The sequence below is a fragment of the Pleurodeles waltl genome, chromosome 3_1 (genome assembly GCF_031143425.1).
Source record: "Pleurodeles waltl isolate 20211129_DDA chromosome 3_1, aPleWal1.hap1.20221129, whole genome shotgun sequence".
Lineage (NCBI taxonomy): Eukaryota > Metazoa > Chordata > Amphibia > Caudata > Salamandridae > Pleurodeles > Pleurodeles waltl.
The window spans coordinates 904,457,657-904,483,425 of NC_090440.1; the positions used below are offsets into that span (position 1 = coordinate 904,457,657).

At 45.9% G+C, this 25,769-nt stretch overlaps 1 protein-coding gene across 1 annotated transcript in view; it reads right to left on the reverse strand.

Annotated features, from left to right (window-relative positions):
- The window catches only part of DNALI1 (dynein axonemal light intermediate chain 1), a 157,802-nt gene that overhangs the window by 18,196 nt on the left and 113,837 nt on the right, over positions 1–25,769 (reverse strand). Inside the window, exon 5 of the mRNA XM_069223889.1 lies at positions 23,780–23,944. Coding sequence (XP_069079990.1) covers positions 23,780–23,944 — 165 coding nt within the window. The remainder of the gene's footprint in view (positions 1–23,779; positions 23,945–25,769) is intronic.

The window sequence follows — 25,769 nt, forward strand, 5'->3', positions numbered from 1 at the left end:
ACTAGGGAATTATAAGGGTGTTCCAGTAAGCCAATGTAAATTGGTAAAATTGGTCACTAGCCTGTTAGTGACAATTTGAAAGTAATGAGAGAGCATAACCACTGAGGTTCTGGTTAGCAGAGCCTCAGTGAGACAGTTAGGCACCACACAGGGAACATATACATGCACACCTATGAGCACTGGGGCCCTGTGTGACAGGGTCCCAGTGACACATACATATAGGCCACAAACCTATGAGCACTGGGGTCCTGACCAGCAGGATCCCAGTGACACATAACAAACATACTGAAAACATAGTGTTTTCACTATGAGCACTGAGGCCTGGCTATCAGGATCCCAGTGAGACAGTGAAAACAGTGACAAACACCCTGACGTACACTCACAAACAGGCCAAAAGTGGGGGTAACAAGGCTAGAAAGAGGCTACCTTCTCACACCGTAGCAGATTCATAAATGTGGTATAAAAAGGCAGTAAAGGGGCTCACTTTAATTAAAGTGGTTACATAGCACTGCTTGTGCTACTGCCATTTCTGAAACCTTCTGGCTGTCACAGCAGTAATCATTCGCAAAGGTATAATTTGAGAACCAAGCTGCTGCTTTACAGATGTCAACAAGAGACACTCCAGCAAAGAGGTGCCATGGCCGCCGTGCCATGGGGAATGAGACTTTTCTCTTTAAATTTGACATACACAAGGATGGCAAGTTGCCTTCCTGTAGCAGAAAGCAATGCATGCTGAAATCCATCAGGCAACACCCTGTTCCAATAACACTGGACCTTTGTTGTCATAAGACCCAAAGCAACGTACAGTTTTGCCATCTGCTCCCTCTTGTCCTTCAGGTGTATCAGGAAGCATTTGTCACATGACTAAGTCTTTCTTAGATCCTAGACATCACAGGCAGACATTGTGCAGATTTGTTACTGATAACTGCTCTCTTCAGTCGCTGCATGTTTTGAAGCCTGAGGTCTTCAAGGAAGATATTTCCCTAGCACACTGTCTAGAAAAAACTAGTTGGTGAAACACTGACAAAGATTGGGAAAGGAACGCTGGATCCACATCAAAAGGGTGCCTAAAAAACTGAATGACATCAGCACTCAAAGGTGGCACAGATATATGGCTCTGTGCTGTCACTTGCTGTTGTGAGGCTGCTGTGGAGTTGATGATGCACACATTTCGGCACATGGCAAAAGGTTATGGGTCCAGTCTAATGCCTGGGGTAATTCAAAAGGTAAGGGATCTGCAGATTAAAGTATCCATCAGAAAATAAGATATGTAACCCTAAAACCATGGACTTTTCAAATTTCAGATGAGATGGATGTTGAACCTGTCAGCTTTCGGCATAGTTTCCCCTGTCTTTTGGCTTCTGACTTCCTGTTTTCGATACTGTGCTGAATTTAGTTTTTGCTGGTTCTAGGACTTTGGGCACTGATTGGCATATTTGATTTACTATTAAGTCCCTAATATAGTGCACCATGTGTGCCCAGAGCCTGTTAGTGGGCCTGCCTCACTGATTGTGCCACCCATATGAGTAGCCCTATTAACATGTCTCAGACCTGCCACTGCAGTGTCTGTGTGTACAGTTTTAAACTGCCATTTCGACCTGGCAAGTGCACCCACTGACCCGGCCCAAACCTTCCCTTTTACTACATGTAAATCACCCCTAAAGAAGGCCCAAGGGCAGGGTGCAGTGTATTTAAAAGGTAGGACATGTACTGGTGTGTTTTACTTGTCCTTTTCACTATTGCAAGACATATCTCTCCCATACGGTAACATGGGGATTGCCTTGAAATATATTTTAAGTGTAATTTCCTATTGGGAGGAGATGGAGATTTGGAGTTTGGGGTCTCTGAACTCACGATTTAAAAATACAACCTTTGGTGGAGTTGCTTTTTGAATTGCAAGTTTGAATGTGGGCATTTTCTTGCTTAACCAGTCTGTGCCTCTGCATGTCTGTGGAATACACGTCTGGGTCAGGATGACAGTTGGGCTGTTTGTGCATTCACTCTAGACAGTCACACAAAGGGAGCTGAGGTGTGCCCTGCATATCCTGATGGGCCTTCCTCAGCTAGAGTGGTGAGAATAGGGGACACTTGCACCTGAATTAGGGTGTTCCTGTCCTCACACAAAGCAGTCTCCAACCCCCATGGACTGTGTCTGGAGCCAGGGCAGGGTCTTGTTCACTACAAATACTTCTCTTTGAAGTTTGCCTACTTCAGAGACAGAAATGGGTATAAGTACTGCACCTCTGACACCACAGAGTTAGATCACTTCTGGACTGAGGACATTCTACCAGGAAGAAGAGATGGATGCTGTACGAGAGACTGCCTGTTGCTTTGCTGTGCTGGCCTGCTGCTTCTGTCCTGGGAATGAAAGGACTAGACTTTGAGTTCTACAACCTACTTTCCAAGATTCTCCAAGGGCTTGGACTGAGTTTGCTTACAGTTAAGAAGTCTCAGGGCCATCAAAGACTTCACCTGCTGGTGCCTGGGCTCTCTTGCAGGGAGTCCTGACTTGCCAAGTGGTGTCAAATACAGTTCCTTGGCCCCTTGGAAGTCAGCTCTGGAGCACCTAAGAACATCGACTCCAGAGCGATGCTCTCTGACTCCGTGCCACCGCCTGTACTGGAGCTGTGGTCCCCGCTGAGTGCAGCACCTCCGAAGTCTTGCCACAGCATGAGTCCCGAGTGCCATGTAACCAACATCTGTGACACCCAACCGTAAGGAACCAATGTCATCTCCCTGCTAGCAGTAAGGAACCAATGCTACACCGGCTCCAGTGATGTCTCACCACCCCAACTCCATGCAACGTCTTTGTTTCCTCATAGTTTTCCAAGGTACTTCACCTGGGCTCCGTGACCAGCCTGCACTCCCTCACGAGTGGGGTCGGACTATTGGGAACAATTCCGTGAAGATGCTGTGATAGGCCCAGTTGGAGCTATTGTGTTTCTAAGCGCTTTACTAAGATTTAATCTTTGAAAATGTGTATCTTTACTTGTGTAAGTTGGATTTTTGTTGTTTTGGTCTCGTTTTACTATTAGCTATTTTTCTAAACTGGTGTGGAGTACTTTTGTGGTGTTTTCACTATGTTACTTTGTGTGTGTGTATAAATACTTTACACATTGCCTCTGAGAGAAGCCTGACTGTTTGAGCCAAGCTACCAAGGGGGTGAGTAGGGGTTATCTTAGCTGTGTGACTCCCTTACCTTGACTAGAGTGAGGATCCATAATTGGACAGGGTGCAAACCACTGCCAATAGAGACACAATTTCTAACAATTGGTGAATTGTTAATTGTTTGAATTTCTCCAATGTTTTTAGATGAACTGCTGGATAATAAAGTTGGTGTCTTCTAAGACGACATCTGCAGTGCAGACTTATTAATCTGCTTGAAATAACCTCTCATTAGTATTGTGTTTAATTCCCATGTTGGACATTGTTTGGCTTTTGGCAAGAAAATTCTAAAAATATATTTTATACATTCTTTCCCTATACTGGTGGGAATTAGGCATGGCATCACTGTTTTTTAGGTTTTTTGAAATTGCCAAAATGTCTCGAATCAAACAAAAAAGTCCTAGGAGCAATAAATAGGGCAACATCTCTTCACAGAGCATTGTTAATAAATTCAGATTGCTGTCAAAATCAACTCTTCCATTTTAAGATCCTCATTTTGGTTGAATTAGCTGGTTTGAAAGTCAGACGATATGTTCAACAACAAAAACTGTAGGCCTGCAGCAGTCAGGCAGAAAAGTAGAGTGACTGTTGACTGTGGAGCAGAACCTCCTGAGACCTTTGGTGAGTAGATATGGGTCCACCCTGATTCAAATGGGGCCGTCCAATAACTGAGACCACAGCTCTGTAAAACACAATTGCCTGCCCCAAGCACATCTCTCTCTCAAGTTTTCAGAGTACTCTAAGAATGAAAGAGACTGGAGGGAAGTCTAAATAGTACTTAGACATTTTCCAGAGGGGTGAACAGAAAAGATTGGGGGGTGGGAGGAAGTGTGCATTTATTGATGATCTAGATGAAACTGTCACATGTGTATCTTCATTTCAGCAGCCCTGGGACATTCTAACAGTTAGTTTGATGTTGTGACGAAGAACATAATGCAAGAGGTTTTGACCTTCTTGGGAAAGAGATTTTGCTCCTTTTGCTCCTTGTTTTCTAATGTAATACAGTGTGATCATATTGTCTGTCTTTAGAAACACCTTTAGGCTGGTGATATGAGGTAGAAAGACTTTTAGAGCCAACCTGACTGCTCTCAATTCAAGCACATTGCTATGCAGGCATTAATCTTTGGGCATCCATAGGCCGCCGATGGAAAGATTTTTGAGATAAGCTCCTTATCTTTGAAGGGATGCTTCCATGGTAAGATGAAGCTGAGTGTCCTCAGAGCACAGATCTTGTTCTGCAAAGATGCTGGCTGGATTGACCCACCACTCTACAGCCTATGTGGCTTTGACTGTCATTGAAATTATGTTGTTCCAGTGTCATATTATCTGTTTCAATTGTCAAAACAATTGTTCTAACAGTGGGCATATGTAGTGACGGCCCTGGGGAAGTAGTACGATGCAGGATGACATCATCCCTAGTCATTTTTTGTACTTGTGCACTGTTACGCTGGGTTGAACCTTTAAGCTCTGAGCTAATGAGAGAAGCTTATCACCATGTTGCTTTGATGGATATTCCTTGAGGGTGTTAATGCAGATGTGTGAGGCCGTAAATGATCTGATAGTGTGGCATAGGTGTTGACTTGTTTCTGTTCAGGGTAAGGCCTAGTTCATTTAACAAATGAATTGTGGATTTTATAGTGTATATTATTGTGTGTATGGAGAATGGACCATTGCCAAGCCAGTTGTCTAGGTAAAGAAATATCCTCACTCACTGCCCTCACAGATAAGCTATTACTGGATCCAGACATTGTGTAAAGTCTCTGAGGGCCAAACACAGGCCAAAGAGCAAAGCCCTGAACTGCTTGTGTTGGTCATCTCAGAAATCTTCTGTGCTTGGAATGTACTGAAATGTGAAAGTAGGTATCCACTGGGTCAAGTGATGCTAAAACTTTTCTTTGTTTTTTCATGAATTTGTAGACCACCCTTATAACAAGGATGGATTAACACTCTGTTTTTCTTCACCAGATAGAACTGTTTGCATGTGACTTTGAATTTATATCACTATTTTCGGTAGAAGTTCTACTTTTTCAGCTTCTATTTGCAAATGATGTCCTGTCCTTGGGTGGTGCCAATGTGGTCTGGATATGAATTCCATAGTACATCCATGCTGTATAATGTCAAACACACAAAGGGTTACTGGAGGAAGCTTGCAAATAGGCTAATCACTGGCAGTCACTCAAGGTAGCAGTCCAACTCATCAGTTGTTTCACACAATATGCCACTTCGGGTTGGACCCAGCCATATACAAATCAGCACCAATGTTAACAGTCCAGCTTAGACTGCTTAGACTACTCTCTCAAACAGAATAAAAGCAACCCAAGACCAGTTTTGGCCTATTTGGGTCTCTTCAGATGGATGTAGCATTGTTGCAGTGGTACAGTGAGCATAGGTCGCACGTCTGGTATACCATTTGCAATTTGGAGTGTTACATCAAACACACACACAAAAGGTGACGGGAGGAATACTTGCAAATAGTGTAACCACTGGAAATAGCTTCAGATAACATTCCCACTTCTTTTTGTTTTGCCCGCTATGTCATTTCAAATTAGACCCAGCCATATACAAATCAGCATTGGTCCTGCTCCAGTGGGAGAGTGACTATTGCAGAAAATCTGAGCAACCCAGCCTCTGTGGGGGAGTTGGAAGCACAGTGTTCCATTCACCTGACTGGCCACATTTTGGGTCGCACACCAACGTGACTGGATTACCAACAGGCTATGGCAGTTTTTATTGTGATACTCAGTGTACGGACAATGCTATGTTAACAATAAGGGTCCCTGATCTGGTGATGGCGAATAGGAATATTCAAGTATGTGAATCTGTGAAAGATACAGTGTTGGAGAAGTGATTATGAGTGCCTTCTAGATGATGATAACACAGCAGCTACAACTGTTAACGCTATTGTCAAACCGGGTGACTGCATTGAGAATTTACTTCTGCACCAAGGTTCTGGATGCAGGAACCCTCTCCAGAGTTGGTTTGACAGGACATGTCAGAAAGCAATTAAGTCCGTATGAATGGCCCCAAATACCTTCTCTAGAAATAAGGAGGATATAGTTATGCCTAGGGCAGCCTATAACAATGTGCTTAAAAATAGAAAAGTTACTCTTAGGGAGGAATCCTGGAAATGTTTAATCTTAATCTCCTCTCTGCTTTATAAGGAGCCTAGATCCATTTGGGAAATTGTCAACAAAGACCACATATATAGGAGTAGCAGGCTGTGTCTTGCCAACCATATTACAGAAGATAAATGGGGGACTCATTTTGGCTGAATTTATTTTATTGATACGGCTATTTGTCCTATACTAGATAAGCAAGAGGCTGTCTACCCACTAGCCATTAGGTTTGAGGTCAAGGAGGTTGTTACAGCCATTAAACAGAACATTAATGCTAAGGCCCCCAGTGCAGGTGGGGGGCCATTGGACCTGTACAAGACTAATAAAGACTTCTGGGACCCTCTAATTACAAACATCCTGAATTCAGAGTGCAGGTCTAAATTGCCCAGTTCCTGGCACAGCACTACAGTCATTTCGATCAGGAAACAGACAGGATCCACGTTGTTATAGTCCTATACATGACTGGATTCCGTAGTAAAAGTTGTTGGCCGGGAAGAGCTCATCAGGAGCCATTCATGGTGTACAGAGGAGAATATTACGTTTGCAGTCAAATAGGGGTTTAGTGCAGGGTTAGAAACAAGAGAAAGTGCCTTAACCTCCACATGGTCATTAGTCAGTACAGAGTTGATATAAGGGGTAACTTTATTTGTCATCGATGGACCTCAGGTGAGCATTTGACTGGTTGAATAGGGCTAAACTATGGGAGCAACTTTTAAAATAGGCATGGACTCCTCACTTGCAGGGTTCCTCCGTGTTTTTCACTCTGGTACCTCAGCTTCTGTAAGATTTGGGGAGATGGGGAGAGGGGAGATTGCACTCGTCTCTTCCCTGTGAGCAGAGGGGTCCGGCAGGAGTGTGTTATGGCCCCTATTGTGTTTCTATTGTATGTTAATAGCCTCAACTCTTTTTTTTAGTACACAGGGCCAAGACATGTGAAGGTTAATGCAACTTATCTTCTAATTCTTTTATATGCTGATGATGCAGTATTAACATCTAGGACACCTAATGGCACACAAAATTCTAGTAGACACATTTTTTGAGTTTATGGACAACCTCAACCTGGGCACTGATTATCTAAATCATTTTATATGATATGTAACTTTACAAATAGCAAAACTAGAGCTTTTAGCATTAATGGCAAAAGAATAGAGAGTCAGCCACTTTCCATACTTGGGCGTGGTGGTGATTCTTTAGGATCCTAGCCCCCGTGTCTATCCTCAAGGCATCTGAAGTTCACCCAAGTAGTGGGCACTCTCTTTAATTTCACACATACTATAGGAAATAAGTCTCTTACTCCCTTGTTATCAATCTATAAACACAGGTGTATTCCACTTATGATTTAGGGGGACATGGCTATTGAGTTATTGTTGAACCACATGCATACAGTGGGAGGAGAACCGTCTTGTGATGGAGGGCACACAATACCCAGGGTGCAGCATACCAAGGACACTGTCTCCCTTCCTTGTAAGGGCAGAGCTGTTCACCCAGCCTTTACCCATAACTAAACAAGAGATCCCCTGGGTTAAACCTGAGTTCAGGGAACATACAACTTTGATTAGAGAAGGGGGAAATAGAAACACCAATTATAAGGGACTACTTGATAACCCAGGCTACTGAGGAAACTGAATTGTATCTATACTGCGTTTTAAACATGCAGGAAAGATCTCTTCTGAGGAGATTTTACCTTAGGTCTACTTGCTGCTTCCTTAACTTTCCACTGGGGCAATTTGGCGTAGCACACATTTTATAATTGTATTTATAAGTTTATGCATCCTTTTTTAACCCCTTCGCTGCCAGGCCTTTTCCCCCTCCTGTGCCGAGCCTTTTTTTGGCTATTTGGAGCAGTTCGCGCTTAGGCCCTCATAACCTTTTGTTCACGTAAGCTACCCACGCCAAATTTGCGTCCTTTTTTTCCAACATCCTAGGGATTCTAGAGGTACCCAGACTTTGTGGGTTCCCCAGAAGGAGGCCAAGAAATTAGCCAAAAAACAGTAACAATTTCGTTTTTTTTTTTTTAAATTGGAAAAATGGGCTGCAGAAGAAGGCTTGTGTTTTTTTCCCTGAAAAGGGCATCAACAAAGGGTTTGCGGTGATAAAATCACCAGCTTCCCAGCTTTCAGGAACAGGCAGACTTGAATCAGAAAACCCAATTTTTCAACACAATTTTGGCATTTTACTGGGACATACCCCATTTTTACGATTTTTTGTGCTTTCAGCCTCCTTCCAGTCAGTGACAGAAATGGGCATGAAACCAATGCTGGATCCCAGACACCGCAACATTTCTGAAAAGTAGACAAAATTCTGAATTCAGCAAGGGGTAATTTGTGTAGATCCTACAAGGGTTTCCTACAGAAAATAACAACTGAAAAAGAAAAATATTGAAATTGAGGTGAAAAAAACATCAATTTTTCTCTAAGTTTTACTCTGTAATTTTTTCCTGCAATGTCAGATTTTCAAAAGCAATATACCGTTACGTCTGCTGGACTTCTGGTTGCGGGGATATATAGGGCTTGTAGGTTCATCAAGAACTCTAGGTACCCAGAGCCAATAAATGACCTGCACCCTGCAGTGGGTTTTCATTCTATGCCGGGTATACAGCAATTTATTTGCTGAAATATAAAGAGTAAAAAATAGCTATCAAGAAAACCTTTGTATTTCCAAAATGGGCACAAGATAAGGTGTTGAGAAGCAGTGGTTATTTGCACATCTCTGAATTCCGGGGTGCCCATACTAGCATGTGAATTACAGGGCATTTCTCAAATAGACGTCTTTTTTACACACTGTCTTACATTTGGAAGTGAAAAATGTAGAGAAAGACAAGGGGCAATAACACTTGTTTTGCTATTCTATGTTCCCCCAAGTCTCCCGATAAAAATGATACCTCACTTGTGTGGGTAGGCCTAGCGGCCGCGACAGGATATGCCCCAAAACACAACGTGGACACATCACAGAAAACAGACCTGTTTTTAGCAAAGTGCCTACCTGTAGATTTTGGCCTCTAGCTCAGCCGCCACCTAGGGAAACCTACCAAACCTGTGCATTTCTGAAAACTAGAGACCTAGGGGAATCCAAGATGGGGTGACTTGTGTGGCTGGGACCAGGTTCTGTTACCCAGAATCCTTTGCAAACCTCAAAATTTGGCTAAAAAAACACAGGTTCCTCACATTTCTGTGGCAGAAAGTTCTGGAATCTGAGAGGAGCCACAAATTTCCTTCCACCCAGTGTTCCCCCACGTCTCCCGATAAAAATGATACCTCACTTGTGTGGGTAGGCCTAGCGCCCACGACAGGAAACGCCCCAAAGCGCAACGTGGACACAGCCAAATTTTTGAAGGAAAACAGAGGTGTTTTTTGCAAAGTCCCTGTCCTCTTTGGCCTCTCGCTGGTGGGCCTCCCACACCAGTTGGAGATGACGTTGTCCCTCAGCCAATTGCTTTATCATATCCTCCAAGGAGGGTTGGTCACTCATGGCTATACTGTTCGATTACTGCGAGGAGGCTACACAGATTTGAATCCCACTTCTGACACCACTGTCGCAGGTCGAACAGTATGAAGACCACTGAGGCGTTTGTTTAGTTCGTGGTACGTGGTTTATTTGTTTTAGTTAGTTATACGGGAAAAAAAAAAGTAGGTTTGAAAAAAACAAAAAAAAACAGTCACAAGTGTTTTCGTCTTTCTTAGGCGCTTGGTTCTTCTTTCGTATCTTTTCCCCAGGTTCGTGATTGTATGTTCTTGCTTCTTATTTTACAGGGGACCCAGCTGCCTTGCTCGCTCGTCGGAGTCCAGGGTGGTACCGTAAATAGAAGGGAAAACGCTAAGGTAAGTATGGATTTTAATTGGGGTTCTTTCCTTTCTCTTATCTCTGGACTGGGAGGCGGTACACACAAAAGGAGGGGGTTGGTGCCAGTGAGGAGTGGTTTAGGGACTAGTGTGAACACATCTATTCTTAGTGTAGGAATAAGTGACACTGGTGAATTAATTATAGTGCCCTTCCCTCTATCTCCCTTTCCAACCCTCCTCTATGACCCCTCCCCAGTCCCTTCTCCCCAATTTCCCTTCTTTTTGTCCAAAAGGACCGTACCTTGTTTAGCCACGACCCTCCAGGGTCGTGGCTGGCTTGGTAGTGTTCCTCCTGCTGGTCTCCTGGTTCCTGGTCCTGGAGCTCTTCGTCTCTCTCTCTCTCCTCACTCCTTGCTCTCTCTTTGCTCTCCTCCTCTCTCCTCGCTCTCTCCGTGTTCTCCTCCTCTCCAGGGTCTCTCTCCGTGTTCTCCTCCTTCCTTCTTGCTCTCTCCTCCACTCTCCTCGCTCTTTCCGTGTTCTCCTCCTCTCCCGCGCCTCTCTCCGTGTCCTCCTCCTTTTTTTCTATGTCCCCAGCCCGGGAAACCGACGTCGTTTCCCGGGCAACGCCGTCCTGCCGGCCGCTCTCGGGCCGCGTCTCCCCGGCAACGGGAAGACGCGGAAATGACGTATCGGCCTCGGCCGATACGTCATTCGCTGTGCTTGTAGCCGGGATCGCCCGGCTACATACCTCCCCCCATGAGAGGTCCTGCTCGAGGACCGTAGCAGCGTCTGGGAAGCAAGATAAATAATCAGCTGGGGCCTGTTGGTGACCTGGGATGTGTCGGACCTGAAAGGAAAAGGGTTGCAATTCAAGGAACCATCGTAATATCCGCGAATTGGTATCCTTATGAGCAGACAACCAAGTGAGGGGAGCATGATCCGTAAAAAGTACGAAGGGTCGGCCTAGAAGGTAATATTGTAGTGTATCCACGGCCCATTTTATGGCCAGACATTCTTTTTCGATGGTCGGATAGTGTTGTTCCCGGGGAAACAGCTTCCTACTGACGTATACTACCGGATGATCCCTACCTTCCCCGTCGGGTTGGGCCAATACTCCCCCTAAACCCACATCTGAGGCATCAGTATAGAGATGGAAAGGTTTCGAGAAATCCGGGCATCGGAGTATCGGGTCTTTGGTCAGGAAGGATTTTAATTGTTCAAAGCTGGTTTTCTGTTGCTCCGAAAAGGGTGCTAGCCTATTAGGATTGGATTTAGACAGAAGGTCCGTGAGAGGGGCGGCCAATGTAGAATAATCAGGTATGAATCTTCTATAATAGCCTACTAACCCTAAGAAGGATCGTAACTCTTTTTTTGTTGTCGGTTTAGGTGCATTTAATATGGCCTCTACTTTTTTTGTTTGAGGTTTTAGGTTCCCTTGACTAATTTTGTAGCCCAAGTATGATATGTCGGGTGTTCCTATGATGCACTTTTTAGGATTGGCAGTTAACCCAGTGGTGCCAAGAGTGTGGAAAACTTGGTGTAAATGTTTTAGATGATCATTCCAGGTTTCACTGAAAATTACTACATCGTCTAGGTAAGCTGCTGCAAAAGACTGGAAGGGATTTAAGAGTTTATCCATTAACCTCTGGAATGTAGCTGGTGCTCCATGGAGACCGAAGGGTAGCACAGTGAACTGATAAAGACTGGACTGGGTGGCGAACGCTGTTTTCTCTTTATCCTCTGTGGCTAAGGGAATCTGCCAATACCCTTTTGTCAAATCTAAGGTAGTCATATATTTGGCTTTTCCTAGTTTCTCTAATACGTCATCAACTCTGGTTATATAGGGTATATGTCAAACATGGAGTTTTCGTTAAGCTTCCTGAAATCAATACAGAATCTAATAGTTCCATCGGGTTTTGGCACTAAAACAACCGGGGAGCACCAGGGACTATTTGACGGTTCAATTACCCCTTGTTGTAACATTTTCTGTATTTCAGCCTCCATAATCTGCTTCCTCGCCTCAGGAATACGATACGGCCGTAACCTCACAATTTTCCCTGGTATAGTTCTTAGTTTATGGGTTATCAAGGAGGTTTTACCTGGTAATGCTGAAAAAAAATCCCGAAAGTGTTCTAGTAAGCTGTATACCTGTTCCCTCTCGGCTTTTGTTAAGGTTTCATTTACTGGGGGTAGCTCTTCCCCTTTGCTGTGCTCGGTTGGACAGAACTCAATACTTGACTTATTATTAGGACATAGGAATCCTGCCAACACGCTGGCAGTATTCGAGGGGTGTGGTTCTTCCCATTTTTTTAGGAGATTTATGTGATAAATCTGTGATTTCTGGGGAGTGTTCGATAATTCAACCAGGTAGGTAACCGGAGATACTGCTCTTATTATCTTATAGGGGCCCTGCCATTTGGCGATTAGTTTTTGTTCTGAGGTGGGACGCATAATTAAGACTTGATCTCCTGGTTGTAAAACTCGTAACTTGCTCCCTCGGTCATAATATTGTTTTTGAATGTTTTGAGCTTGTTCCATATTCACTTTGACCGTGTCCCATAGACTTTGTAGCTGTGACCTTAAGTTGTGGGCATACTCTAGAAGGGGCCTTCCCCCTTCTTCTGCCTCTTCTTCCCATGTTTCGATGGCCATGTCAAGAAGAGATCTCGGCTGTCTTCCGAACACCAGCTCGAATGGGCTGTGACCTGTAGAGGACTGTTCATGTGTTCGAATAGCGTATAATACTAAGGGTAATTTTTGATCCCAGTCTCTCCCTGACTCTTCCATCACTTTTCTCAATAAGGTTTTTATTGTTCGGTTATATCGTTCCACTAGTCCATCTGTCTGTGGATGATATACCGAGGTACGGATTTGGGAAATCCCTAAAGTTTTACATACTTGCTTCATCAGAGTGGACATAAAAGGAGTCCCCTGGTCGGTGAGTATTTCATGCGGGAACCCGACTCGGGAAAAAATGTTTATCATTGCTTGGGCCACTGTCTTTGTTGTCATACTTTTTAAGGGAACGGCCTCGGGGTATCGTGTGGCATAGTCAACCATGACTAGGATATACGTGTGACCCTTTGTGGATGGTACTACAGGTCCAATCAGGTCCATTCCTATCCTACTGAAGGGGATGTCTATAATGGGTAGGGGCATCAGAGGTGCTTTCTTAGGTCTGCCGGGTTCAGTGAGTTGGCATCTGGGACATTGGAAACAATATGTACGTATGTGAGCAAACACCCCCGGCCAATAGAACCGTCTAAGAAGATATTCTTCTGTTTTTTCCCTCCCATAATGACCTCCCCCCGGTTGACAATGAGCCATCGTTAGGACCTGCTTTCTATAATGATCGGGTACCACTAATTGTTGTTTATGTTCTCCGGTACCAGTAGTGGTTATCCGATATAAGAGGTTTTTCTTAATGAGGAAGTAGGGACCCACCTCTTCGGTTTCTTCTTCTCTGGCCGACTTCCAGGCGTGGGCGAGAGAAGGATCTTCTCTTTGCTGTTGGGGAAAACTGACAGGGACTTCATGAGTTTCTGTAATAATGCCTGTATTTGATCCTGATCTCTCCTTTCCCAAGTAATTCAATTTTTCTATTTGTTTCTCTCTGCGTGATAACTTCCTCCGAATTGTGGGACTTTCTATGCTGCTATCGGAAAAAGGAGCGTCTCTCCACCAATCCTGTGTCAATTTGGGTTCTCGAACATAATCCAGTATGTCTTGGAAATGTTCATAATCAGTTCCAATGATACACTCCTCAATCAGATTGGACATAATACCCATCGGTAGGACGTCCCGGTGTTTTCCCCATTCTACTGTGACATCATACAAAGGGTATTGTTCCTTATCTCCGTGTATGCAACATATATTCACCCACTGGTCTGTTCTTTCATCTACTATGGGGACTATGTCTTGTCTCACCACCGACTGACTACACCCTGAGTCAATAAGGGCCCATATTGTTTTCCCGTTGACTTTTAGAAGCTGTTTAAACTTCTGGTTACCTCTTCCGGTACACAGTACCCGTCGCCTAGTAACTCCTATTTCCATTGGCTCACTACTATCCTGTTTTCTGGGGCATATTCGGGCAATGTGGCCCCATTCCCCACAGTTGTAACATTGGGGTCCTGCTACCGGTGGAGGGTTAGGAAATCGGTGAGGTACTGGTTCCTCCGAAAAGGTTCTTGGCGTCAATTTAGGATTGGAAGGTCCTGGCTTTAGGCTGGGTCGGGTGGACATATTTCTCACATCGCTGGAGCGATGATAAGCACACGCTAGATCAATTGCCATGTCCGTAGTCACCTTTGGATGTTGACGGATCCAGTGTTTAGTGGTGGTAGGCAGGGACTCTAAATATTGTTCAAGAACAATTGTTTGGATCACTTCCTCCCTACTATTTCCAGAAGAACCCAACCATTTTAGGGCGAAATCCTTTACCCGATAATAAAAGGTTCGGGGATCTTCATTCGGTCCCCATTTGATTTTTCTAAATTTAACCCTATAGTATTCCGTGTCATATCCCACACGTTCTAAGATACTAGTCTTTATCTCTTGGTATGGCGTGGTTCCACCCGGGTTTGCTGCCTGATAGGCTGCTTGTAAGATCCCTGTAAGTAAGGGGGCGACATATTGACCCCATCTATCCTCAGGCCATTGGGCGGATGATGCCACTCTCTCAAAATTAGTAAAAAAGGCTTCGGGGTCTTCTCCGTCCTGATATTTCTGTAACACGGAACTGGGGACATTGGGATGTACTTTACTACTAGCAATGGTCTCAGTCAATTTTTTCATGGCCGTCTCATGGACCAGTAGATTATTCGCAAGGATGGTCGTCTGACTTTTTAAAGCTGACTGTAATGCTTCCCTGTCCTCTTTGGCCTCTCGCTGGTGGGCCTCCCACACCAGTTGGAGATGACGTTGTCCCTCAGCCAATTGCTTTATCATATCCTCCAAGGAGGGTTGGTCACTCATGGCTATACTGTTCGATTACTGCGAGGAGGCTACACAGATTTGAATCCCACTTCTGACACCACTGTCGCAGGTCGAACAGTATGAAGACCACTGAGGCGTTTGTTTAGTTCGTGGTACGTGGTTTATTTGTTTTAGTTAGTTATACGGGAAAAAAAAAGTAGGTTTGAAAAAAACAAAAAAAAAACAGTCACAAGTGTTTTCGTCTTTCTTAGGCGCTTGGTTCTTCTTTCGTATCTTTTCCCCAGGTTCGTGATTGTATGTTCTTGCTTCTTATTTTACAGGGGACCCAGCTGCCTTGCTCGCTCGTCGGAGTCCAGGGTGGTACCATAAATAGAAGGGAAAACGCTAAGGTAAGTATGGATTTTAATTGGGGTTCTTTCCTTTCTCTTATCTCTGGACTGGGAGGCGGTACACACAAAAGGAGGGGGTTGGTGCCAGTAAGGAGTGGTTTAGGGACTAGTGTGAACACATCTATTCTTAGTGTAGGAATAAGTGACACTGGTGAATTAATTATAGTGCCCTTCCCTCTATCTCCCTTTCCAACCCTCCTCTATGACCCCTCCCCAGTCCCTTCTCCCCAATTTCCCTTCTTTTTGTCCAAAAGGACCGTACCTTGTTTAGCCACGACCCTCCAGGGTCGTGGCTGGCTTGGTAGTGTTCCTCCTGCTGGTCTCCTGGTTCCTGGTCCTGGAGCTCTTCGTCTCTCTCTCTCTCCTCACTCCTTGCTCTCTCTTTGCTCTCCTCCTCTCTCCTCGCTCTCTCCGTGTTCTCCTCCTCTCCAGGGTCTCTCTCCGTGTTCTCCTCCTTCCTTCTTGCTCTCTCCTTGCTCTCCTCCACTCTCCTCGCTCTTTCCGTGTTCTCCTCCTCTCCCGCGCCTCTCTCCGTGTTCTCCTCCTTTTTTTCTATGTCCCCAGCCCGGGAAACCGACGTCGTTTCCCGGGCAACGCCGTCCTGCCGGCCGCTCTCGGGCCGCGTCTCCCCGGCAACGGGAAGACGCGGAAATGACGTATCGGCCTCGGCCGATACGTCATTCGCCGTGCTTGTAGCCGGGATCGCCCAGCTACAGTGCCTAACTGTAGATTTTGGCCTGTAGCTCAGCCGCCACCTAGGGAAACCTACCAAACCTGTGCATTTCTGAAAACTAGAGACCTAGGGGAATCCAAGATGGGGTGACTTGTGTGGCTGGGACCAGGTTCTGTTACCCAGAATCCTTTGCAAACCTCAAAATTTGGCTAAAAAAACACATGTTCCTCACATTTCTGTGGCAGAAAGTTCTGGAATCTGAGAGGAGCCACACATTTCCTTCCACCCAGCGTTCCCCCACGTCTCCCGATAAAAATGATACCTCACTTGTGTGGGTAGGCCTAGCGCCCGCGACAGGAAACGCCCCAAAGCTCAACGTGGACACATCACAGAAAACAGACCTGTTTTTAGCAAAGTGCCTACCTGTAGATTTTGGCCTGTAGCTCAGCCGCCACCTAGGGAAACCTACCAAACCTGTGCATTTCTGAAAACTAGAGACCTAGGGGAATCCAAGATGGGGTGACTTGTGTGGCTTGGACCAGGTTCTGTTACCCAGAATCCTTTGCAAACCTCAAAATTTGGCTAAAAAAACACATGTTCCTCACATTTCTGTGGCAGAAAGTTCTAGAATCTGAGAGGAGCCACACATTTCCTTCCACCCAGCGTTCCCCCACATCTCCTGATAAAAATGATACCTCACTTGTGTGGGTAGGCCTAGCGCCCGCGACAGGAAACGCCCCAAAGCGCAACGTGGACACAGCCAAATTTTTGAAGGAAAACAGAGGTGTTTTTTGCAAAGTGCCTACCTGTAGATTTTGGCCTGTAGCTCAGCAGCCACCTAGGGAAACCTACCAAACCTGTGCATTTCTGAAAACTAGAGACCTGGGGGAATCCAAGATGGGGTGACTTGTGTGGCTGGGACCAGGTTCTGTTACCCAGAATCCTTTGCAAACCTCAAAATTTGGCTAAAAAAACACATGTTCCTCACATTTCTGTGGCAGAAAGTTCTGGAATCTGAGAGGAGCCACAAATTTCCTTCCACCCAGCGTTCCCCCACGTCTCCTGATAAAAATGATACCTCACTTGTGTGGGTAGGCCTAGCGCCCGCGACAGGAAACGCCCCAAAGCGCAACGTGGACACAGCCAAATTTTTGAAGGAAAACAGAGGTGTTTTTTTGCAAAGTGCCTACCTGTAGATTTTGGCCTGTAGCTCAGCCGCCACCTAGGGAAACCTACCAAACCTGTGCATTTCTGAAAACTAGAGACCTAGGGGAATCCAAGATGGGGTGACTTGTGTGGCTGAGACCAGGTTCTGTTACCCAGAATCCTTTGCAAACCTCAAAATGTGGCTAAAAAAACACATGTTCCTCACATTTCTGTGGCAGAAAGTTCTGGAATCTGAGAGGAGCCACAAATTTCCTTCCACCCAGCGTTCCCCCACGTCTCCCGATAAAAATGATACCTCACTTGTGTCGGTAGGCCTAGCGCCCGCGACAGGAAACGCCCCAAAGCGCAACGTGGACACAGCCAAATTTTTGAAGGAAAACAGAGGTGTTTTTTGCAAAGTGCCTACCTGTAGATTTTGGCCTGTAGCTCAGCCGCCACCTAGGGAAACCTACCAAACCTGTGCATTTCTGAAAACTAGAGACCTGGGGGAATCGAAGATGGGGGTGGCTGGGACCAGGTTCTGTTACCCAGAATCCTTTGCAAACCTCAAAATTTGGCTAAAAAAACACATGTTCCTCACATTTCTGTGGCAGAAAGTTCTGGAATCTGAGAGGAGCCACAAATTTCCTTCCACCCAGCGTTCCCCCACGTCTCCTGATAAAAATGATACCTCACTTGTGTGGGTAGGCCTAGCGCCCGCGACAGGAAACGCCCCAAAGCGCAACGTGGACACAGCCAAATTTTTGAAGGAAAACAGAGGTGTTTTTTGCAAAGTGCCTACCTGTAGATTTTGGCCTGTAGCTCAGCTGCCACCTAGGGAAACCTACCAAACCTGTGCATTTCTGAAAACTAGAGACCTAGGGGAATCCAAGATGGGGTGACTTGTGTGGCTGGGACCAGGTTCTGTTACCCAGAATCCTTTGCAAACCTCAAAATTTGGCTAAAAAAACACATGTTCCTCACATTTCTGTGGCAGAAAGTTCTAGAATCGGAGAGGAGCCACAAATTTCCTTCCACCCAGCGTTCCCCCACGTCTCCCGATAAAAATGATACCTCACTTGTGTGGGTAGGCCTAGCGCCCACGAAAGGAAATGGCCCAAAACACAACGTGGACACAACATATTTTTTCACAGAAAACAGAGGTGTTTTTTTGCAAAGTGCCTACATGTGGATTTTGGCCTCTAGCTCAGCCGGCCCCAGGGGGGGGGGGGAAATGCCCTAAAATAAATTTGACCCCCCACCCCCCAAACCCCCCCCCCCGCCCAGGTGCGATCCTTGCCTACGGGGTCGCTACCCCTGCGTGACATTGGCGCCAAAAAACTAATTCCCGGTGCCTAGTGGTTTCTGCCCCCTTGGGGGCAGATTGACCTAAAATCGACCAATCTGCCCCCAAAGGGGGCAGAAATGCTCTAAATACAGTTTGCCCCCCAGGGAAGCGACCTTTGTCTGATGGGTCGCTCCCCATCTCTAAAAAAACAAACAAACAAAAAACAAACAAAAAAAAAAAAACATTTGCCCTGGCGCCTAGAGGTTTCTGCCCCCCCTGGGGGCAGATCGGCCTAATAATAGGCCGATCTGCCCCCAGGGGGGGGCAGAAATGGCCTAAAATAAATTTGCCCCCCCAAACCCCCCCCCACCCCCCCCACCTCGGAGCGACCCTTGCCTACTGGGTCGCTCCCCCTGCGTGACATTGGTGCCAAAAAACGAATCCCCGGTGCCTAGTGGTTGCAGATTGACCTAAAATCGACCAATCTGCCCCCAAGGGGGGCAGAAATGGTCTAAACACAGTTTGCCCCCCAGGGGAGCGACCCTTGTCAGATGGGTCACTCCCCATCTCTAAAAAAACAAACAAACTAAAAAAAAAACACTAAAAAAATATTTGCCCTGGCAACAAGAGGTTTCTGCCCCCCCTGGGGGCAGATCGGCCTAATAATAGGCCGATCTGCCCCCAGGGGGGGCAGAAATGGCCTAAAATAAATTTGCCCCCGAACACCCGTCCCGTCCCGTCCCCCCAGGAGCGACCCTTGCCTACGGGGTCGCTCCCCCTGCGTGACATTGGCGCCAAAAAACAAATCCCCGGTGCCTAGTGGTTTCTGCCCCCTTGGGGCAGATTGACCTAAAATCGACCAATCTGCCCCCAGGGGGGGCAGAAATGGCCTAAAATAAATTTGCCCCCTGAATCCCCCCCCCCCCCCCGGAGCGACCATTGCCTACGGGGTCGCTCCCCCTGCGTGACATTGGCGCCAAAAAACAAATCCCCGGTGCCTAGTGGTTTCTGCCCCCTTGGGGCAGATTGACCTAAAATCGACCAATCTGCCCCCAAGGGGGGCAGAAATGGTCTAAACATAGTTTGCCCCCCAGGGGAGCGACCCTTGTCTGATGGGTCGCTCCCCATCTCTAAAAAAACAAACAAACAAAAAAAAAAAAATTGCCCTGGCGCCTAGAGGTTTCTGCCCCCCCTGGGGGTAGATCGGCCTAATACCAATAGGCCGATCTGCCCCCAGGGGGGGCAGAGATGGCCTAAAATAATTTTGCCACCCCCACCCCCCCGGGGAGCGACCCTTGACTACAAGGTCGCTCCCCTTGTGTGACGGCGCAAAAAAAAGATCCCTGGTGCCTAGTGGTTTCTGCCCCCCTTGGGGGCAGATTGACCTAAAATCGGCCGATCTGCCCCCAAAGCGGGCAGAAATAGCCTAAATACATTTTGCCCCTCCAGGGGAGCGACCCTTGTCCAAGGGGGTCGCTCCCCATCTGTAAAACAGAAAAACAAAAAAATCCCTGGTGCCTAGTGGTTTCTGCCCCCCTTGGGGGCAGATCAGCCGAATCAAAATAGGCTGATCTACCCCGCCCAGGGGGGCAGAAATGGCCTAAAATAATCCCCTCCCCCAGGGAGCGACCCTTGCCTAAGGGGTCGCTCCCCTTGCGTGAAATTCACACAAAAAAAAAACTCCCTGGTGTCTAATGGTTTCTGCCCCCCTTGGGGGCAGATTGGCCTCATCAAAATAGGCCAATCTGCCCCCAAGGAGGGCAGAAATGGCCTAAATATATATTGCCCCATAGGGGAGCGACCCTTGCCTAAGGGATCGCTCCCCACCTAAAAAAAAAAGAAATCATCACAAAAAAAAGGGGGGGCAGAAAAGGCCTTCCTAAAAAAATGCCCCCCCTGGGAGCGACCCTTGCCCAAGGGGTCGCTCCCTTTTGCCAATTTCAATGAAGAAAAAAAAAAAAATCCCTGGTGTCTAGTGGGGTTTCAAAAGCCGGATTGCAAGCAATCCGGCTTTTGAAACCTGTGAGAGACTTCAAAGGGAAGGAAATACATTTCCTTCCCTTTGAAGCCTCTCGGGGCCTCCCCCATGGGATTGAAAAAGAAATGCAAAAGCATTTCTTTTTCAATCGCGCTGGAAGCTCTGCTTCTCATGCACGTAAAAAATGTTGGTACTGACGTCGACACGTCGTCGAGGACCTCTTATTGCCTGTATGACGTCAGACGGCGTCGCGTGGGCTAGAGTGACGTCCTCGTCGACGTGCAGAGACTAGGAAGAAGATTTCCGTCGAATGCTGGCGCCATGGGAGTATTCATTAGGTGAGGAATCCACAGGTAGCTAATGTATCCACCAGAAAAGTCGTTACCGAAGGTAAGTAACTCGTTCGTCTGACTGCTTCGAAGTAATTGGCAGCTGGAATCTTTTCGCAGCTCTTTCCATGACACTATGGAAGCCACCAATGTCCTGCGGTGGAGAGTCCACTGGTGGTGGTGTAGAAGGAGATGGAGTTTGGATCTGATACTCATCCCATTCAGGAATGAGAGAGTCTGAGTCCTGTATCTCACCTTCTTCTTGCTCGTCCTCGGATGAAGGTGAAGCAATACCCTGAGCAGATGAAGGTGCTGTGGTAGGGTCCGGAAATTCTGAAGGTCTAGCCGGAGTGGACACTGGTGTCTGTGGAGGTTGTACCGGGGTAGAAGAACCAGGTGGAGGAAATCTCGAATAATAATCCTGCATCATCTGTTGAAGGTTGTTTATCAACGAGACCGGCATCTGAACTGTCTGTTCTTGTTGTCCTTGAAGTTGTAGATGACTTTGATCCTGCTGGTCCGAATAAGGCTGGAGATCCTCCTCTTCATCCTCCTCTTGGCACTTAATGCGTAGTTCAGATGGACTACGTGCCACCGGAAAAAAACCATCATCAGAATAAACATCATCGTCATCATCTTCGTCAGCAAATAGATGCTGCGGAGGAATTGGTGCGACCTTACTGGGCGATGTATGCGATGGAAGCAATAGAGAAGACTTGCTCTTTATAGGTAAAATTCTCTGCGGTAGGTAAGGAGATGCTCCAAAATGAGGATAATGAGTCGTCGACGGAGCCGCCGTCGACGGAGCACTCGTCGATGGTGTTGTCGTCGACGGTGTAGGCGTCCACGGAGCCTTCGTCGGTGGAGTCGCTATCGGTGCCGCCAGCGTCGACGAAGTTGCCGTCGACGATGTCAATATTGCCACGCTTTCCGTCGACGGGGTTGTCGTCGACAGGTGCGTCGTCGGTACTTTCGTCGGTGAAATCGACGGAGATTTTCTGAATTTACTCGTCGATTAATGCGTCGACGGTAAAGATTTCAGCTTCTTACCCGTCGACGGCCTCTTTGTGATCTTCAGGGTGTGAGACGACGATGGACCATACTTCAAACTCACCGACGTTATCATCGTAGATGACAGCGGAGACGAAGTTACTATCATCGGTGATGGAGGAGCCGTAAACGTGGCCGTCGCTGTAGTCGTCGACGAAGGAAGGCCTGTCGTCGACGGAGCGCTCGTCGACGGTGTCGCCGACGGTGTAGATTTTCTGGACACCGACGGTGGCAGTGAACTTGAAGGTTTTTTGAGCTTCTTTGATGAAGAAGCAGGTGTGGATGGTTCTGAGTGAACCTTGCCACATGCTACCTTGGATGTTGAACGTAGTTCCTCCGGCTTGTCCTTAAATGCATGCAGCTTCTTAGCTGACTTACTGCTCTTGGGGTATAGGCTCTCCACAGACCTCTTCCTTTTCTTTGAGGTCACTGAAGTGTCACTCTCCTCCTCCTCAGAAAGAGCTTCCCTGGCCTTTCTTTTCTGGAGCCAAAGTAGGAGCCTGGCTTCTCTGTCCCTCAGAGTCTTGTTGGGAAAGGTCCTGCAGATCTTACAGTCCTTGACCTTATGCTCTGGATGTAGGCAGTAGATACATTCCTTGTGAGGGTCCTCACAGTGAAGTCTCAATTTTCCACAGGTCCCACAAGGCCTAAACAGACCTTTTCTTACTGTAGACATGATGGAAAAATTCTGCAGTAAGAGCAAAGTGAAAGTTTCTAAGAATTTCTCTTGAAGAGATAGAAAACTGAGCAGAGCTCAGGGAGACTCCCTTACACACGACGTGCGGTAGAAAATCTGAGAGACTGAGCCTCTGTGCTGAGGATTCTAAAGGGGTGGTCACGCCTGATTGGCTGAAATTTGGGCTCTTTCTAAAGAGGCTGATAGTTCTACAATTCAATTTGTTTCTCCTATTGACTTCAATATTAAAAAAAAAAAAAAATCTCTAATTATTGCTTTCTGTGTACCGTGGGACTCCCACTTCGACGACGGGGAATGATTCAAGCATGTGAATCTATGAAAGATACCCCAATACTGGAGAACTGTTTTTACTTGTGCCAGTCACGTTCACTACTAACTGAATTGTTACTTGCATTGTTCTTATATGATTATTTTCTATAATCGAATAAAGAATTTATGTCAAAGTAGTTATAATTAAACGCAGAAAATATATGCCCCAAATGTTACAGTCAATGGGCAGTAAATAAGCATGAGTAAAGGCAGAAAATAGATGCTGCCAAATGTTACAATAGATGGACTTAACTAATGACAGCAGTTACAGAGGACTACAATGATACAAATAATGAGAAGAATGGTGCTCACATTTCTACATAAGCATAAAAAGCAAGAATAGTACATGCAGAGGTCGAAACAATCTACAGGAAGAAAGGACCATGTTGAGATTCCATGCTAAAAAGAGGTCAAAGGGCCAGTAATAGTAACTGTAGCATAATCCACACAATAAACCAACTCAATAAGTGTCACAATATTGATAGGTGCAAAAGAGAATGCTGGTCTTTTTTCATTGATGGTAGATGGCCTTCCTTCTGGCCTACACAGGGATTTCTTATTTAGCCTCTGGGAGGAGATGAGGTAGTCTGATCCTGGATCTCTGTGGTGCAATATTCACCTATTCATCAGTACTCAAATAGGACACACAGTAAGTCCCGCTTCAGAGATGACAGTGAGTGGTTTAAAGCTCAATTAACTTATTTACTCACAAGGTGTATACAAACACAAACTGATACCATTACTCATGAACAACATTTTTCTTAACTGTGTATGTCCACCAGAGTGAGATTTTGAGAAAGTGTGAAATAAAGTGCACTCCTACCAAAGCGGCAGAAAAAAAGAACTTCTGGCTTAAAGCACATCAAGATGAACACTCATGCTGCAGACATTTCTGATCGCAGGCACAGGAAAAATCACTCACCTTCAGCTGCTGGTTAGTTCGTTTCAAGAACTGGATCTCCTCGGCATGCTTTTTCTCTTCCACCTGCCGTCTTTCTGCTTCCCGCCTTTCGACTGCTTCACATTTAGCTTTCTGCTCATTTACTTGTCTTTCAAGGTCCCTTTTCTCATTTTCCAACTCTTGAATCTGGGAGGACAGAGGCAAGATAAAATAAAAAGAAGGCAGGAACACAAAATTATTTTCTACACTAGGAGGCAAGGAGGAATAAGCATGCTCACGCCTCTCATAACAATATGATATTCAACATTAAAGTAAGAGAACAGTGGCCATCCCATTGGTGCCCTAGCTATCGTGCTAAATTCTTGAATCAGTGTTCATATTGACCTTTTAAGGAACCTTTAAAGCTGGTCTCCTGTTGAGAGATCATTGTTAGAATGACGAAAAGCAACGTCTGTAAGTGCTGGTCAGAGATGTCTTTTGATTTCTTAATAAGCAACTGGATTATAAACCTACCTTACATTTGTGTTCACAACATATAGGATATCTTTCCTTTTGTAACCAACCTTCAACCATTGGGCCCCCACTAGTCACTGGTCTTCCTTGCCAATACTATGTAGCATCCCTGAAAAGTTGTTGTTGTAGTGTTCACCAGTATACCAACTGGATGACACTAACAAGAAAACAGGAACTGCTTTATAGATCTCCGGATCTGGTACAAATTAATGTATCTGTGTATCACATATGCTCCCTCAATAAATAGCTGAGTGCGTTGCTAGGTGGGGTATTTCCAGCCGTGCACAGCCGCAACCACCATATTTGTTCCGTGTGGTTCATGCTGCGTGCCATGCACAGCGACCCACCAAGTTTTACAACCACCTCTCTTGCCCTCTGTACTGTGGGTTTTGCGCACAGGGCTCATGCTGTCTTTCCCTTCTGGCACCTCACTCTCTCCTGCAACCCTTGGTCCCCTTCCCATAGCTCTTTACCCCCATGAACATCCTGTACTGTTGAGCCCTCTGTTTGCACTCTTGTAGGAGAACCACATGTTTCCTGGTTAATTAGCTCCATCGGCCATTACCTATTGACTGTAGCTATTTATGCTTATTTGTTCCACCTGTCTTGGTTATTGGTGTCAACTGCTGTGACCTATTGATTCTAACAGCTAATGCTCTTTGGTTCCGCCTGCAATGATTAATTGATTCCAACCGTCACTTGCACCTGCAATTGGCGAAGGTCACATCTGTTATTTTAACACATGCTCTCTCCCAGGTTTCCTTTAGAACTTTCTTGCTTTTCATGTCAGCCATGTGCCTTTCTGGAACAGTCTCTCCCATTGAGTATAAATACCCCGTCTGAACCTGACTGAGGGTTTAGCCTCGTTCCAATCCTGCGCAAGCATCTTACCTGCACTCACCTTCTGAGTTGACCTGGAACCCTTCAGTGCTATAGTCTTCCAAGCCTTCTTTTTGATCCTGTGATCAGGACTCAGTCAATGTTTCTATTGTCTTGACGTCCAGAGCTATGATTCCACCTCCTCCTGGGCTTCTTGCACCAAAGTCTCCAGTCTGCCTTCCCATTCCAGGTGAAGAATTGAAGACAAGGCTAAGTAGTTGATCCTCAGGTTAGTGCACACTAATCCATAGATAGGTTTGAGATTAAGCCAAGACTGTGTTCTTTGAAAGTAAAAACCCGTTCTTGGAAATCGGACATTATTTGTTTCTCCATTTGTAAAAGTACTAGCGTCCTGGACACTTTAACCTGTGAGTGCTCCAAACTTTAATTGCCTCATAACTGAAGGTCTTCACGTTCGTATTTCTTGACAGGTTTGTATCAAGAACATGGAAGGACTTTAAGTGAGTTTGAACTGATGATTGTTAGTTAAGACATTCTTATGTGTGCCAGAGACTCCAGCTTACTTTTGAATTGCACCTCTTCTCAAGCATTATTTGCGATGAAGCCTGTAAGTGATATTAAATAACTGTTTAACACTATCTGCTGAGAACTGTTAGTA